Here is an 18,198-nt window from a genome sequence, read left to right on the forward strand (position 1 = left end):
GGAAACAAGGCAAGTATCTCTTCTTGGAAACTTAGACCTCTTAATAATCCCAGGAAAACAAGAAGAGGTATGAGCAACAAAGCCATTTGGTATTCCTAGGTATCCAATCACTCTAGGCTCTCCGAGGGTCTAGGGTATTGACAAGGGCTGTTTATGTCATTTGGTGCTGGAAGTGGTTATATAAAAGCCTCACTGTGAGGCAGAAGAAAACACAACAGACAAAACAAATCTCCACAGCACCAATCTGCAAAGGAGACAGCACATTTCCCAGGTAAGCATTCTATACTTTGTGTCTTTGCAACGTAGATCTTCAGTGGGAAAATGATGTTTGGAATCTCAAGTCAACTGACATTATCTCGCATTATGTGCTTACATTTTGTTGCACACATCACTTTCTCTGTGATGTGAAGTGCTAAGGAAGTAGAAAAGAATTCCAGGTCCTTCTCTTGTCACACTCTCCAATAAACCTGATATAGTTGACTTATCAAAAGGGTGTAATGGAGTTTGACCCTCTATGAGGCTATACAAAGAAGGCAGAACTATGTGCATTCATATTGTGTGACAACAGTTTAATGCTATTGATCAGCCATAACAGACATGGATTAAGAACCAGTTGTCATCTGGGTTAGATGAGTAATTCTCAACCTTGTACCCCCAGATGTTGTTGGATGGACTTCAGCTCCCAGAAAAAGCAGCCAATGGCCAGGATTCCTGGGGCTGAAGTTCAACAACATTTGGGGACTGCATTTGAAAACTCCTGTTTTAGACCTCTAGGAAGCAAATGCATGAGTTTTCTAGGGGACCCCAGTGAATGGGAGAATTTCACCTTACTAATTTTAAAGGGAGTCCACTTTTATCTTTATATCTATATTGTGATAATGATTGGGATTCTGTGATTGCATATCCAAACCCCATCTATACCCATTACTGTCTTAGACCTTTTCATGTATCAAGAAAAATAAACCCTTCTCTATAAAAGTTGATGCCATAATAAATCAGTCTCTAAGGTACATGCTATGGCTTTAGGTTTCTACAACTGCATTTCTTGTGTTTATAGCCCACTTTATTTCCTGATAGGGTTTTAGAGGAGATTATAAGATAACAATAACAATAAAACTCCATTACAATAATTGTAATAAAATTACCTCCCACTTAAGCAGAGGCTAGGTAGTCACCTAACCTGAGAGCTACAGGAGTAGATTTCCTGCCTTTCACTTATTAATTATTTAAATATATTTTAAATTACAATTAAAATTAAATTATAAATTATAAATTAGGGTTGTGACTAGGTTTCATTTGGGGACCGATTCCAGACTCCAGACTAGATCCTAACTTGGTCCTAAGCAATTTTAGACTCTGTATGATTTGGTTCAGACTCTGAATTGCCAGCTCCTTCATTGATGGAGACTGTAAAACGAAAGTGGTTATTTTATATATTTTGTATTTTCACTAATGTACACAAAATATGTAGCTACTGTGTTTCCCTGAAAATAAGACAGGGTCTTATATTAATTTTTGCTCCAGAAAATGCATTAGGGCTTACTTTCAGGGGATGTTTTATTTTTATTTTTTTTCATGTACAACAATCTACATTTATTCAAATACAGTCCTGTCATCGTCTTCTGGTTGCTGCACAATGGTGGAGGATGGGGTTTCACTTAACTGGGGCTTATTTTGGGGGGTAGGGCTTATATTAGAGCATCCTGAAAAATCATACTAGGGCTTATACTCAGGTTAGGTCTTATTTTTAGGGAAACAGGGTATAATGGATTCTAATAGCTCAGTGACTTGGTTGGGAGTTTGATTCCTCTCTGTGTCTCCCAGGAGAAGAATCAGGCTGTGTAAGATTCATCAGGCTGTACAATCCCAGGGCACCCCTAGAAGAAGGGAACTATAAACCTAAGTGCTCTGTACCGCCCAAACCCTAGGAAAGGTCACTGTAACTCAGAATGGACTTGAGAACATACATATAATTATTATTAAAGAGGAGAGAGACCCAGCCAAATTTCAGACACTAAGTTCAGAGGATTACACTGTAGCCACATTATACTTTGGATTTTAAAAGAAAAATAAAAGAATTATTGAAGTACTGTATGTACATTCTGCTTAGTGTTCAGTGTCACCTACTCAGGCTGAATTTGTCCTTTTATTGTAATAATAATAACAATTACCTTTGAACTGCAGAGCTGGAAAGGATCCTATGGATCACCAAGTCCAGCCTTTCTCAAAGTGGCAGAGTGGGGAATTGAACTCCCAATCTCTGTCTCTGCAGCCTGAAACCTAAGCCAGTAAGCTAACCAGCAATGTCTTCCTAATATTGGGAACACTTTCCTTACAAAATCTCTAAGCTTTACAGCTGAAGAACAGCACCAAGAAGAGCCAGTTAAACAGCAAGCATTCAGCTGGGTTAAAGTATGTTACTAAAAGGCAGCACAGCGGGTACAGGCAGGCAGGCTTGTAACTGTGCTTGTCAGATGTGGGCAAGCGGGCAGGCTAAGAGGCTAGTAGCTAAATATATATATATTTCAAGTGGACTTTGTTCCCTTCCTGAGGGTTACCATGCTTGAGCCCTAACAATATCTCTAAGATTCAGACATGGGAGGAAAGAGAACATTCATTTTCTTGGCTAAGGACTTGTTTACATTAAAGCAATAGTCTGAAATATGTGTCGGTGTAAATTTAAATCGACTCCAAATCAGGTGGTAGTCATGTGGTGTTGGAATTGCAGTTTGCATTCTCCTGAAACAAAGTTTATTCCAGTGTTTTTGACAGGGCACCCTTGCTGGATGACTGTGCTCTCTCTTCTACCCAGGCTGGAATTCAGAAAGGCAGGTGGGCGGGCCTGTATGTACGTTTACCCTAGATGTGCATGCCCAGAGGAGGGAAGTGCAATAGGAAACACCCAAGCAAGCCAGTGTTAGAAAAGCCTTCACATGCACAGCAGTGCCTTGTGATTGCTGATATATGCAGGATGCCCAGCAGCAACAGGTAGCTGACACGTGTCTCAAACACACAAACAAAACACATACAAATAGCCAAGGCAGAGGAGACATGGGCTGAAACTGGCTGGCTGGAGGGGGGAAGAGAGAGGTGGTGGCATATTTTGGCTGGCTAGCCTGCTTTTCAGCTGCCGGTTCTGTGGTTTGTGGACAGAGACGCTTCCTCGGGATGATCTTACCTTATCTATCCCTCAGCCCTCTCCTCGGGACTGAAATAAGATTTGGGCAAGCGAGTGAGTGGCAGGGGGCTCCTGCAAGGCTGCTTGGTGACCGGGTTTCTTCCCCACCCTATGCTTTTGACACAACAACAGCAGGCGGGAATTGGCTGGGAAAGTCAGCCAGCAAGAGGGCTACTTAAAAATTAGCACAGACAAAGGCATTCACATAGGGGGAATCAATTTAAATGAATCGATTCCACATCCACATTAAAATAAACAAATCTCTGGTGAAGGAGTAAAAGAATTCACTACCGCTCCAAAACAACCCCCACAGTTCCCTATCAAATTATTCCACTCTTACACATGTATTGTGTATTCACCCAGTTTTATAGCAATTTAAAACAAGCTATACCTGAATTAAATAGGGGATTTTTTTAAAGCAATGTAACTGCCTTCTCAAACACACAGAGACTCACAATGAACCATTCCCACTAAAAGAAAACCAAAAAGTGGGCTATGCCAAAGCACTCTAAAAAACAAGAAAAAACACTGTGATATAAAAGAAGAGACTGGTGGCCATCAAAAATAACATCAAACTGTATCCCCAGCTCTATGATCAGTTTAGTACTGCACTAACAGCTAGACCTAATATCTAAATTGATGAACAACTGGATTAGATAACTGACCATATAGCTTAAGCAATCATGCACAAATCTTGCCTGCAAGCACCATAACTATATAGTGAGATGAAATTCTTATTTCATTTTTCAAGTTACAGCAATCAGTAACCAAGGCCAGCTCCCTTCTTTCCCCTTCAGATCACACCACCTAGACATTTTTTTGCATTTGGTCTTATTGAAAACACACTGCCTACCTTTTCCACACTCAGTGAGATATCTACATCACTGAACTGGTCTGAATTACTTAGGACCCTGTCAATTTGCTCACAAATCAAAGCTGCCCATTCCACTTCCAATTCAAACTTCACTCAGATTATTCCAGATTAGGCTGATTCAGGATTTAATTGAAGGATATGCAACCAATGCTGCCTAGATCAGTGGTTCTTAACCTTTGTTACTCGGATGCTTTTGAACTGCAACTCCCAGAAACCCCAGTCAGGACAGCTGGTGGTGAAGGCTTCTGGGAGTTGCAGTCCAAAACTCCTGAGTAACCCAAGGTTAAGAACCAGTGGCCTAGATAATTAGTGTGAGTTCAATTCCCCACTGTGCCTCCTGTGAGTAGAACCTGCCTATGTGGCCTTGGGCAAGCCGCATCATCCCAGGGTGTCCCCAGAAGAAGAGAATACCACTTCTGAGTATCCTTTACCTGGAAAATTCTGAAGAGGTCACCATGACTTGATAGTACATGGTTATTATTATCATTATTATGTAACATATGATATTATACATCTCCTTTTTTTGCCTTCTAGGGCCATCAGAGCAATGTACAACAAAATCACAATATAAAACCATAAGAAAACCAACCCATTATTTAGAAACAGCCAGATTTCTCTTGTCTTGTGTCTTCGCCAGCCTTACCTCTCAAAGTACTGAGATACACAATAGGGGCTCCCCTAAAGATCCCTGATTCTGGGCATGCTCATGAAGGAATAGGCAGTTTTTCAGTTATCTGGATCTGGGCCATTTAACAAGGGGCTAGGTTTCTTCCGGCACTAGCTTGTTAACCATGGCATGCTCCTGCACCTACTTTGAGCACTGGAAGTGGAAAACCCAATGATGCCATAATTCTGTTCCTGTCTGCAGGGTTAGTTTCTGGAAGCAGCTGGGGCATTCCACTTGGCCCGCAGTACTCCTCATGTGGTATTCTGCATGATCCCCTCTAGGCTTTTGGTTTACTGCATCTGCTACAAGTGACAGCTGATCCATTACGATAAATGGGGTCCTATCACATCTTTGCTCAAGGGTACCTATAGCCAGCCTACTTCTGCCTTCTTGTTCAATAAACACAGAGAGTTCTGGCCCCATCTATGTTTCCCTCCTGCTATACGTACAGGTGAATGTTTGCTTGGGTATGGAGATTAAGTGCCCATTTTTGCCCCAGCTCCATCTACCAGCCCGGCTTCACCCAACTGTGCTGTGCCTTCTATCCCACCAACCACAAGGGACATCAAGCGCCATCCCCTATTGTCATAGGGGATGTTTTTCACCATAGGGCCAGAACACAGCTTGGGAAATGTGAGTGATGTGTTGGGCCTATGGGAATCTGACTATCTGAAAGGACACATGGCATCTTGAGGTGGTCATGGGCCAAAGCTGTCATCATTTGTCCTGCCAGGGTGATGATCAGATTCCTATCATTTGTAATGGGAGGGAGTGTCCATTATAAGTGTCCTACCATTATAGTAGGCAATGGACAGATGGATTCTAATTAGGTTAGAGGCAAAGGGTTGAAGCATCTCTCTCCCATGTCATGGCACAAAACCAGGTCTGCCCCATTGCACCAGCAATTAATAACACAATAACAAACTTGGTCCGAAAAGTGGCTTATAAATATTTAAGTAAAAAGTAAGCAAACTGTGTGACAAATATAACAGCCCCCAGTTCTAATGATGATAGTGGTGGTAAAAAAACTAAACCAAATGTTGGGACAAAAGAAAAAAAATGCTTCCTACACATCCTTTGTTTCCCACTCATTTTGTATCGACATGTACAATGACAAGAGAGGTCAACAGGAGTGGATCAGGCCTCAGAGATGTCCGATGTTGGCTCATCGCTTTCTGGTAGAAAGACATTCCTGGTAAAGCTAATTCACAACAGCAAATGCTCCATTCGCCTAGGGTGGCCCTCAGTGGAGCGTTAATGTATGAACGACGTGCCCTGCTTGCAAAACAAGGTGGAGGCATGTAGTGGCCTTGCCAAGCAAAGGAAACAAAAGGGGGTGAAAAGACAGGGGTATTTTTCTGAGTAGAACATTAAAATCAAGACAAATGAAAAATGAGGGGGAAATCTTTTGGGTTTGGGGCTCTGCAGTGCTTTCTGACAATATAAATTTAAAAACAACCAGGAGATACAGCTGTGCAAAAGTAATGTACAGAAAAGAGAGGCAGATTGTGTAATATAAATCTGGACAACACCTTTCAATTGTAGCAAGCCAGCAACACACAGTGCAATTGGCTGCAAACAGCATCTATGAATTCAGTCTGGGGCACTGGACCCTAGCAACAAATTTGCAAGCATGTCAGCTGCTCAGGAATTTTTACTTACTTACTTACTTACTTACTTACTTACTTACTTACTTACTTACTTACTTACTTACTTACTTACTTACTTACTTACTTACTTACTTACTTACTTACTTACTTACTTACATGATGAAAAATGTCAAACTTTTACCTATATTCGTATTCAGGGAGAAGTTTTATTTCAGTCTTTCAGAAACATTTTCTGGTTTCTGATCTGCTCTAAACCTGCTCTACCTGTGGAAATGATTCATAGGCAAATGTGTGATATAACAGAAAGAAAGCACATCAACATGCCATTTCAAAAATAGCCAAAATAATAGTTCTGAATTGTCAAGTACTAGGAAAAAACTAAACGCAGCAGCTGAACAACAACTCAAAATGGGTTTATATAAGGCCACAATTTGAAACAAATTAATGTTGGTTCAAAATGTTCCAACCTAGGATGAAAGCGCTAACGTAAGGAGAAGATAATGGGGTTGGTAAGTGATTTGCTAATAAAGAGTAAATGCAAAGTGAACCTCAGTAGTGATTGACTACAATCTGTTGTTTTCTCAGAGGAAATGTGATGGGGGATGCACTAATTAAGACTAACAATCCATGATGAATGGAATGAGGAAACTGCTGCATTTTCTCTCCGATTATATAGATATAAGTACAGGTGCTCCAAGATTTTTAACATTTCCATAAGGACAGTGGAACTGGTTTCTAGACATTCAAATTCTTTTCCAACTTCGTAGTTTTTATGTTTTCATGCACGGCAATAAGAGTGTCTATACTGCAGTGTCCTGTCTTCCTTCACATTTGGCTACTGTGGGGGCAAATGCCTATATTTGTAACAAATTTTAGGCAGCCTTTGAATGTTATTTCTTATTTTTGAAATGGCAAAAATGTGGTGCCACAAACAGCTAGAATCTACATTTTAGCCACCATTTCTGAACCATGATCTCCCAGGTGTTTTTTTGACCACAAAACTCCAAACAGGTATTTGACCTTGTAAATATGGTTGGAAACCCTGGAGAAGGAACTTAGGCAGCTGCTTTTTGTTGAGACCACTGGTCCATTTAGCTCAGTAGCTAAAGGCCTCTAGCATTCTAGACAAGAACCTTTCTCATCTCTAACAAGAAATGCCAGAGTTTTAACCTAAGATTTTCTATATATGCCTAACATATTCCTGTGTCATGGCCCTTTCCAAAGAAAAGTGCAGGAATGGGAGGAAAGCAATCTGGAGCAGAGAAACTCATTGCAAGAAGAAGTTATAGGAGCCCCTGCTTCGGTAGATCAAATACACCCTTCTCACGGCCCTCAATGCTAAATCAGTGAGCAACTGATTTCTCATAGTGGTGCTGACTGGCAAAATGAGGGGGCAATCATTTTCACAGTTCCCCTAAAGCTAGTCCCCTGGAGATTTTAAAATACAGCTCACCTTCATGCCACATGTTTGCCTTCTTCTAAATTAACAATACCTATTTTCTCACTCAAACTAGGGACAAGAGAACAGGCCTTGCCAACTATGTTGTACAGTATTTTTTTTTTAATTTTCCAACAGCATGATTTACACCATTTCTTTTCTGGTCTTCAGAAGACTTCCTGGAGACAGAAATATAAGAGTATTGCTACAACATAGGCCATTTAATTCTTTTAAAAAGAATAATGTTTCCAAGCTCCAAAATGATACAAATAACAGATGACAACCTAATATATTTTGAGGGAGGTACAAAGGAAGACAATCAGAGTAATTGTGACTCAAACCTCCTGTGCTAGTTGAGACTTATTTTTAAGTCCATTGTCACTCCCTCCCTCACACACACAGACACACACACACCACCACCACCACAAAGAGCAGCTGTTGGGTAAACTCTAGTCTGCAGGGTGGGAGGACAGGCCCTGTCTGTCCCTTTCAGTCAGCTGGAGCAAAGATTGAACAAAGTTTTTTTGTCCTATTTCTAGATAGGATGTCCAGTTAAGATCTGACTCAGGGGAAGGGAATCTTGGGCCCTAAGGCCAAATCTGGCCATTTTAGATCATGCAGATGGAGCATTTTATTTGGCATTCCCCAAAAGGGCTATGTCTCTTCCATAACACCATCATTTAGTGGTTTCCTACCTCAAGTCCAGTTTTTCCTCTGATAGCTCAATTTATTGAGTATCTTGTACAACCAGAAGTTGAGAGCTGGATTTCACACCGTGCCTCCCAGAAAAAGAGCCAATTTATGTGGCCTCGGGCAAATTGATCATTCCCAGGGCTCCCCCCAGGAGAACGGAATGGCAAATGGCTTCTGGGTACTGTATACCTAGAGGATGCTGAAAAGGGTCACCATAATTTGGAACTGACATTATTGTTATGAAAAGGTTAAGTGTTCTCTGAAGGCTTCATTCCCAGAAATACAAAAACATTTAAGCTAAACAATGATGGCACTTTTTCATCCCCTCCTTTTGCCCTTTGGATCCATGTTCCATTTCAAATGTCCAAGAGCATTGCCTGCAAACTACTCTGTAATTGATTTTGGTTTTGAGGCTGAAAAAGATTCTACTTGCAGGAAGCACAGTGAGGTACAGAACTCCCAGACTCTGGCTCCACAGCCAGATACTTAAAGCACTAAGTTCTCCAGCCAGCTCTGCAAATCTTTAAGTTACTTTTATTTTGGTTTTTCTTACACCTTTTATGTCTGGGTCTCAGAAAACAAGAGCCACATGAGGTATAATGTCAGTTGCTAAAGTACTTACCTTACATGATAGCATGCTTCTTTGTTGATCTTATGATTTGGACTAATGATCTCTAGATAAGCGACAATTCTGGAGAGAACAGCAGTCTTCATTACATTACTAGAAACTTCATAGCTTTATACTCTTGTATACAGCCAAAACAATAAGCAGAACACAATGGAACATTTTTTGAAAAACTCACATTACAACGGCATGCACTGCCTGGAAAATTCTTCAACATTCCTGTGGCATGAGTGTGGTATCAAGGTAACCAGATTACATTTGGTGCTTATCAGTTTTAGATTAAATTAATGTTCTTAAATTAATGCAGCCACCCAAATAAAGAATTCCCACAGAAACATCATCAAACTCACTGAATTAGTCCAAATGACAGACACCATGCCCAGTTCTTTTTCATCTTCCATGCTGCAATACATTTGGGCTATAAATGTGCCAGTAGAATTAGTTTTAGGTGCCATGCAATATTGGTTTCAAATTCTGTCCAGTTTTATTAGTACATAAAGACATGGTTTGGAACAGAATCTGACCCAAGAGCAATACTTAACTAATGCTGAAAGCATTTTTTTTAAAAAAATTAATTAAGTCTCAGGATAAAAATGAGCAAAGCTTCTAAGCACTTAGACCATGCTTCATTAATCTGTTTAAAAAGAGCATTTAATAATTAAAAAGGCTCTTGAATGTTTACATAAATTCTCCTTGTGATGTGATATTGTTGTCCATTTAAGATAAAAAACCAGTTACAGCAGTCCCTTAAAATTGGGTTCCCATAAAGCAGGAGTGACAAACCGTGTTCTCAGCTCTTTTCAGCTGATCAAAGCTCATTTAAAAAACCTCAGCACACCAACAGGAATTGATCTGATGAGTTTAATAGGTCTCTTATAAGATTAGCAATTGTGACATAGCTATCTGTTTTTTATTCCAACCACCAAGATTGGTGAAACATAAGGGGGCGGGGGAGAGAAAAATACTAAAAATAATAACTGTAAAGCAGATTGCTTTACTACCAGTTAACAGATTTTCCTCATCAGGGGGTAAATGCTAAGAAAGAAAAAGAAAAATGCAAAGCCCACACACATATTCCCCTACTTAAATACTTAGATTTCTGAAACATAGCTATGCACTGTATTTATGAGAGCATTGACGCTGGCAACACTGAGAAGCCATTTAAACTCCTGGAGACTGGGTTACAAATGAAGTAAATGACTTCTCTGTAACAAGCCAGTAGTGCTGCTCAACCATAAGAAAAGGAATCTAAGAAGACCCCTTCACTTTTATATCAGCTGAAGGAATAGAGTGCAGTCTGCTAGTTAGAGAAGAAAACACAGCTGAGGCCTCTAAACCCCAGTGTTAGCTCAACACAATATAACACAAATATGCATTTTCACCTTCCTCCTCATCTTGATCTACCCAGTTTTCTGGTTCTGGATAGATCGAATTGCTTTGGTAAGCTATCGTTTGTCTCTCCAAACTGTGGGAAAACAACCTTGTGCTTATACACTGAAGAACTGGAAGTCATGTTTGAAATAAGACTCCACATCTGGTTTGCAAAGCAAGCACAAAAGATAATGAGCTGGGTTCAGTGTGATGACAAACTGGTTGGACACAACCTGGAGGTAGTGGGATTGGAGCAGGGGGAAAAAAGATGGAGGCAAACAACAACGCATGCAAACCTGAAGATAGTCAAACCACCATTTGATTCTCCATGTAAATTAACTCTGACTAGAATCAGACCCTAGAGATAGCTCACAAGTAGAGCTGAAAGTACACTGGTTGGAGAGAAGGGACTGAGGTAGCTCTTCCATGTTTGTGAAAGGTAGTTAGCATAGTCCCAGATGTGAGAGCATTTTGGGTTGTAATTATTTAAGAATCCCCCTCTTCCAGTCACTAGTTCTGTCTCACCTTTTTTTCCTGACCTTAAATATGTGCAATTTTTTGTAACCCAGAATTGCTGTTTTCAAACCAGTCTTTGTTATTCCTCAGAAACTATCAGGGGCCCCTTGCTACAAAAATCAAATGAAGTAATGGCAGAGACCAGTTTCTCTGAATGGCAGTGTTTCCATCATTACGTCTTTCCTTGAATGAGAAGGAAATTATTGCATGTTCTACCAAGCAGTGCAATTTTAGTAGGCAACAGAAAGCACTTAAGGACTGATATGGTATCTCACAAGCAGTGAAAGAGCAGAGTTTTGAAAAGTTACTTTTTAAAGACTACTTCTCCCTACTATCATGTCTACTCAGAGCTTGTACTCTAAAAAATTAAATTTCCAACCTGTAGGAAGGACCCTGTTGAGCGTCTCTCCAGAATTCCTTTGATGAGGCTGCAGACGGGAGAAGCAGGGATTCCTCAACAAAGTATGTAAAAAGGTGTCCCTTAAGAAAAAAGGAGGACAGAGAATGTTAGAAAACCAGTGGCTCAAAGGAACCAGTTCTTGTAACTCCTTAATTTTACTATCACGTTAGAGAGTCTTTTACCCCAATGCTCAGAAAGAAAGAAAAAATGTGTGTTGGAAGATCATTGCCGGTCCTCAACATATTGAAAAAATTCTTTTTGTTTCATTGGTTCTAAAAGCTAAATTAGGGAACGGGTTGCCTATTAAAACATAAAAAGCATCCTGAAAATAGATCAAATTATGATATGATGGCTGATGATTAATAAGAAGGCATTAGTTATTCAGCTAGTCAGCTAGAAACATTGATACATACACAGTTTACAGTCAAAACTGCATAGTGTTTGGAATGAGCATAATATTACTTAAGATCTTGGTTCCTGGAACTGAAATACTCAAGCAGGAATGCAGTGAAGCAAGGTGTATTTGGAACGACATCTTCCCCTTCCCAACATACCCACCCACACAATATGACCTTTCTCTTCTCAGTGGTCATTCATATTCCAGGTACTAAGTAGTCAGAACAACTACCGGTATATGTAATAGGAATAGTGGTAAGGAAAGGGCACTGGACCTTGAATTCTTTTTAGAGTAGAGCTCCAAATGATGTCAGTTGTTATTTCAGACACCAAAGACCAAAGTTACCCAACCAAGAACCCACAAGGTTGGGTTTTTAAACATTGTTGTATGGCACTATTAACAGAACATGTTGTCAGCCCCATAAATGAGAATGGAGTTTGTAAACCAGAACCTTCAGCCAAGATGGCCATGTTGGCAGGGAAATTCTGGGAACTGTAGTTCACAACACTAACTTTTCCAAGTTCTCTGTATGGGCTGCAGTTCTCTGGATAGAGGTGAACTACAGAGTGATGGGAATTCTATACGAGAGCAAAATGCAGCAACATCCCAAATCCACTATGTTGTAGTCCAGTGTTACAACTTCTATGGGAGTTTGTTTATAGCCAGCAATGAGCAAGCCATGATCCCATTCCACTGGTCATAGATTGTTCCTAAGTCTTAACTGTGACTTATAACATTTCTGTCCTATGCAGTACCATAGTGAGGAAACAGCTATACACATTTGTAACAAGTTACACATGTCTGAAAAGCTAAATTGTGCTCGCGAAGGCTTTCACGGCTGGGATCTAATGGTTGTTGTGGGTTTTTCGGGCTCTTTGGCCGTGTTCTGAAGGTTGTTCTTCCTGCTCGGGGGTTATGCGACCCCCTAGCAGGAAGAACAACCTTCAGAACACGGCCAAAGAGCCCGAAAAACCCACAACAACCACTAAATTGTGTTGTCTGGCTAGTCTGTTGACAATTTCATGTTAACTTTACCATCCAGGCTTGTTTGTTTGTTTAATTTCCTTTCATGCTTCAGGATGGTTCGAAGGAAAGTGGTGGCAGCTCTCCTGCTCCTGTATATGGTAGCCATGCTGGCTGAACAGAGTGAAGGGTACACCGCCCTCTACAGTTGGGAAGACTTCAGAAGAATGCAGGTTAGCCTCCGAGAAACAACAAAAAAAGTACACATTTTGCTTACAAAAAGTCCTCAAGCCAACCCCTGACATCTCCTAGGAAAACCCTTCTCTCTGAAAACTCAAAGAGTGGATGCTGCCCAATGAAGATACAAATGAGCTAAATGGACCTATGGTCTACTTCAGTACAAGTGGGCGACTATATTAGCAAATAATATGTACTGTAAAATGCTCCCAGATTGGGACAGTCAGATTGGTATTTTAATCCATTGGCCACATTCATCCGAAAGTCAATGCAAATCAGGCTGAAGTCACATTTTTTTCCTCCATCACTGAGGCTTCTCTCTCTTTTTTTCCCAATCAAATGGATTTGCGTTGCATCAGACAGTATGATCACTAGAGCAGTTACCTGCCAGGATGTCAGTTCCCCTCCATTGAGCACCCCAAACCTTGGTGCCAACTCTGGTACATAAAAAAAAACACCAAAAATTCCTCATTTCCACGTTCCATCTCTAAATTTGCTTTTCCCAAGGCCACCTCAACCTCCCAGTCCATGACGCTCAGAAAGTTTTTAGAATACATGGGAGAACAAACTTTGCAATGATAATTTAAGTCTCACTCAGCATTATCTCCAAGGATGGAATTTCACAGAGTGCCATGATGCAGGACAGCCAGCTACTGACCCACTGCATGCATTTCAGTCCAAACTCTCCTTACCTCCCAAGTTGCTCTGTCCTGTTCTTTGGTACAAAAGAGGCACTCCAATCATCTGTGCAGCCCCTGGCACACAGGCAGGTGGTGCACAGCCATTTGGAGTAAAAAGAAATGGATGTTTTGGCACATTCCTGTTTTCATCTACTGTATTCTAAGTAAACCAGGTGCTATCTTATGTAAGCTGCAAAGTCTACACAAACTGGGGGCGCACAACATTCTCCCACTTAAAAGAAAAAAATACTAGATGACAGCACAAGTGCACTAGGACACGTAGAAGATCAAATCAGAGAGTGAGGAGGAAATTGGCAGTCAGCTTCTTTGCAGCAGAAACTGTGCCTTAGAACTACAGTAGAGGACTGTTAACAAGCTGCGGACAAGGTTGATTGCCAGTGTCCTGCTTTCCTGCTCTCTTCTGATGTGCATGTGCCCAGCCAAAGTGAATTCAACCAAGGAAAACTGACTCCCCAGGTGGAACTTCACAGAGGAACCATTCATTTTTTTTCCTGGTGTGTCACTGCACCCTAAGAAAGAATACTAAGTCAGAGAGGGGAGGATACAGAGAAGTTTTATCTGCTCATGATTCTGCTACTATATTTGCATCTCCCTAAACTCACTGGATAGTTCAGGGAGTTATATAAGGGGGTGGGGGTTTGAATCCCCACTGTGCCTCCCACAAGGAAAGCCAGCCTGTGTACCCTTGGGCAAGCTGCTCCAAGAAGAAGGGAATGGTAAATGACTTCCGAATAGCTTATACCCCCCCTCCAAAAAAAAAAAAAAAAAAAAAAAAAAACTTGGAAAGGTTTGCTGTAAGTCAGAATTGACTTGATAGCACATAATTATTATTGTTAAAGCCTAGGAAACTAGAACCTCACAGCCAAATAATTCAGTTTCTCTGTATTTTCATTTCATTTATCTCTTGTTAGGGGCAACGCTCTTGTGAACAGCAATTGGGGTTGGAATATTCAGACTATTTTTAATGTAATTCTTGACATTAATTTGCATTCTGGCCTTAAAACTGTCCTGAAGTACAATGCTTGCTTACTTCAGTGAGGCCTGTAGAAGTCTTGGGGCTCCTGTGTTCACCCTCAAAAAGGCTATCCTATAAATGCACCCATGTGAGTCACCAAATTAACTCAAAACAGAGAAGAGAATAATGGCTCCTTTAGGCATAAATTGCTAAAAGTAGGCAGGCAGCGTGCCAGATTCAGAAAGAAGAACTTAATTTCTTGCTTGAAATATTCACTTTAGCCTTTTGACATATAAAAACAATTTATTCTTACTGCTACATGCTGTCATACCTAAGGCAAAACCATCTTGAAGATAAGCTAGGAGCCCAACACCTAAAACAGGAGAGATTGAAAAACCTGCAAATTGCTGGGCCTGGTCTGGCTGCTTCACTTTGCAAGAACTCCAAGCAAACACTTGAGCGTTGCAACTAGACCAAACTTTTCTTTTCCACTACCCTGCAATTATCTCAATATTTTCATTATTGTATTGATTATATGTCATGTATGTATTTCACTATATTTATAATTTGATTTACTTTGTTTACTCCACCCAGATGTAAACCACCCAGAGTAATGTTTATCATTAATTGGTGTGGCACACAAGTTGAATAAATAAATAAACAAACAAATAAATAAGGGGATTTGCAGCCTCTACAACCTATTCATAAGGGTAATGGACATGAGGTCTTCTGGGTGTTTTGAACTGTATCTACCATAACCCCATACCTTTGGTTGGGGATTCTGATGTGTAAAACAGCTGGATAATCAAATATTTCCTACCCTGAACTATATTCAGCCTTTAGGTCCTCACCATTGGATCTGCTATTCAATTAAGATAAAACAATCTATTAAAACAGACCATAGAATCTAAGGCAATTAAATTTTTAGAAGTGTTCAAGCATAGGTAAAGCCTTTCCTGATAACTTATGCTCATAGCTGAAAAATGAAATACAACTAAAGCTGCAATCTTATGCACTGCAAAATAAGTTGCAGTAAAATCAGCGGCGCTTACTGAGTAAATAATGCATGGGATATAGCTGCAAAGAGTATTTTTGACCAGATTTTGCTGAAGTAAAAATTTATGAGAGGTGTTATCTTCACATTTGAAAAGTCAGCTTTGCCATGCAAACTTCCTAGCCTAAATATGGCATTTTCTTGTCGCATTACTTTAGGAGAGAGAAAGGAACCAAGCTCAGAAGAAAGCCTTAAGTGTGCAGCAGAGATCAGATATGAGAGAGTTTTCTGAGCTTTCAGAAGATGAAGGACAGTTCATGAAGGTAAGTGGTGCCGTGAATTATGGAAATAAAGAAGATGGGGCACATGACAGCAACTCACCTGTTGGCACAGCAGTCCAAGACTGAGACTGACCTGTGTATAAACTAGTGGTGAAAAGCCAAGCTTCTTTTAATTCCCTGTGGGTTGAGCTGTTGCTTTCACAGAAAAAAAGAGTCACACTTCTGCGAGTTAAGTGGAGAGAGAAGCTGCAGAGAAGCAGACTTCAGCTGAACATTAGGAAAAACCTCTGTACCGTGAGGGCTATTTAAAGCAGTGAAAGAGATGGTGGGTTCATCTTTGCTGGGGATATTTAGAAAGAGGCTATCTACAAAGCATTTTGTACCTGTGCCCTGTATTGCATGGCTTGTGCAGAGCACAGAGTTTGACTGAATGATCTCCATGTTCCCTTGAGACTCTGTTATTCTCCCCACTCCCACTGCAACACGATTCCTTGCTCAGCCATTTGATGCCTTGCTTGCCCAATAAGATATTCTTCAGATTACAATTTTCAGAATCTCCTAGCCAGCCAGCATGGCCAGCAACATGCTGGCTGCAGGATTCTGGGAGTCACGGTCGAAAGCAGTAATTTTTCCAACCTGTTTCAGATCTCCAAAGGACTTTGCAGAGGAAAGTATCTGCATGGCATGAATAATGTTACAATGGATTATCACATTACTGAAACTGGAATTTACTACAGCTGAATGAGAGCTTGCCAAGAATCACTATCAGATATGAGCATTCATATCCGGTTTCAAATTTATATATTCATATGAAGTTCAATTCCCATTTGAGTCAGACGATAACAATGAAGAGTTCATTAGGCTAAACTAATGACACAGGCAAAATCCACTTGTTCCCATAAAATGTCACTAAACATTCTAAATGAAACATGAGGTGACTGTCTCAGGAGTCTTAGAAATCCTACTTCATCATTAAAAACATCCTGTTCTTTTCTCATGTTCAGATGTGAATGCCATGGCTAATATAACCAAAATTCTCCTAAATATATACAAGAGGGAGATATCAACAGGAAACCCCATAGAAGCCTCCCACCCAAAAAAAAGAGAAAAGAAATATCTTTTTAAAAAAAAGAGGAGGAAAGCCCTCGGAAGAGCTCATGATGACTGTTACCACAAAATGATGACTGGCTATTGAGAGGGAGAGGATGGGGGCTCAGTGCAATCTCCTGGATAATGGCATGGCTGCCTAAAAATACATGCCCTGTGTATATATATTCGGTGTAATGCTATGCATAGATTTCCCCAAGCACATTCAATGGCATTCATTTTTCTGCAGACTCTTCGTCGATGTCTATGTACAAATAATGATCCCTCTTGCAGTTGCGTATTGTATACAGCAGAAAATGTTGATATATGTACTGTGTTAGAACAAATAGTCAACCAATCTCTCTTACTAAATGGGCTAATTTAAGTAGTTAAACTGGCTTTGACAGCTATAGATATGTGTGTGCATTAAAACCTGCCATAGGAACTGTTCTTACCGCCTACCAATATAGTGACTGCTTGCAATCTTGGCACCAAATCTATAATGTAAAAATCTTTTGTTGGCTCTACATTTCATCTTTGCAGCATCAAAAGCGTTCATTGTTTTGCTAAGAGTCCACATAGAAGAGACCATCTATGAAAAAGCTACAAAATGTGGCACACAGGGCTTGAGTTCATTGCCAAATTTTTGTCCAGTGTACCAACCTGCTCCTATGCTCCTGGTTCCTAACAAATAGAATAGCATTACTTTTGGGGGGCTGAACTCCTAGAAACTACCAGCCAGCACAGCCAATGAACAAGCTAGCTGGGGGATGGTTTTAATAGCAAAGATGCTGCCCCCTATCACTAAACCCAAGTAGTGTCATAAAGTAAGCCTGTCCAGGAATCTAAAATCCACTCTCAAGGCATGAGAGTCCTTTAAAGACTCCCCATCCATCCCAAAATCACCACATCAGGGACCTTCTATTTTTGTGCCATCCAGCTGAATGCCTGTGGAAACACTCAGTAATCATGAAACTTAAGGTCAGATTATAACATCCCGAGAGCATATTGTTAGGAGCAGGAACTACTTACACACTGCAAAGGGGCCATTACATGAGCCTTCTCATCTCCTTGTTTTGTAGTTTGCCTTGCTTTGTTTTGGGATTAGTCACCAGAAGGATATTTGCAAGTCTCATTGCTCAGGCATGGCACTCTGTGGAGCTCTCTGAATCATGGGAACTAAATGCAAGTTTCTCTGAAAACTCTTCCCTT

The 18,198-nt window shown here is 40.5% G+C and overlaps 1 protein-coding gene across 1 annotated transcript in view; it reads left to right on the forward strand.

The window, feature by feature from the left end:
• MLN (motilin) overlaps positions 1-18,198 on the forward strand; it is a 20,743-nt gene continuing 2,545 nt past the window's right edge. The window contains exons 1-3 of the mRNA XM_020794918.3: positions 1-271; positions 12,848-12,965; positions 15,838-15,942. Coding sequence (XP_020650577.2) covers positions 12,849-12,965; positions 15,838-15,942 — 222 coding nt within the window. The 5' untranslated portion in view covers positions 1-271; position 12,848. The remainder of the gene's footprint in view (positions 272-12,847; positions 12,966-15,837; positions 15,943-18,198) is intronic.

This window comes from Pogona vitticeps, chromosome 4, assembly GCF_051106095.1.
Source record: "Pogona vitticeps strain Pit_001003342236 chromosome 4, PviZW2.1, whole genome shotgun sequence".
NCBI classification, from domain to species: domain Eukaryota; kingdom Metazoa; phylum Chordata; class Lepidosauria; order Squamata; family Agamidae; genus Pogona; species Pogona vitticeps.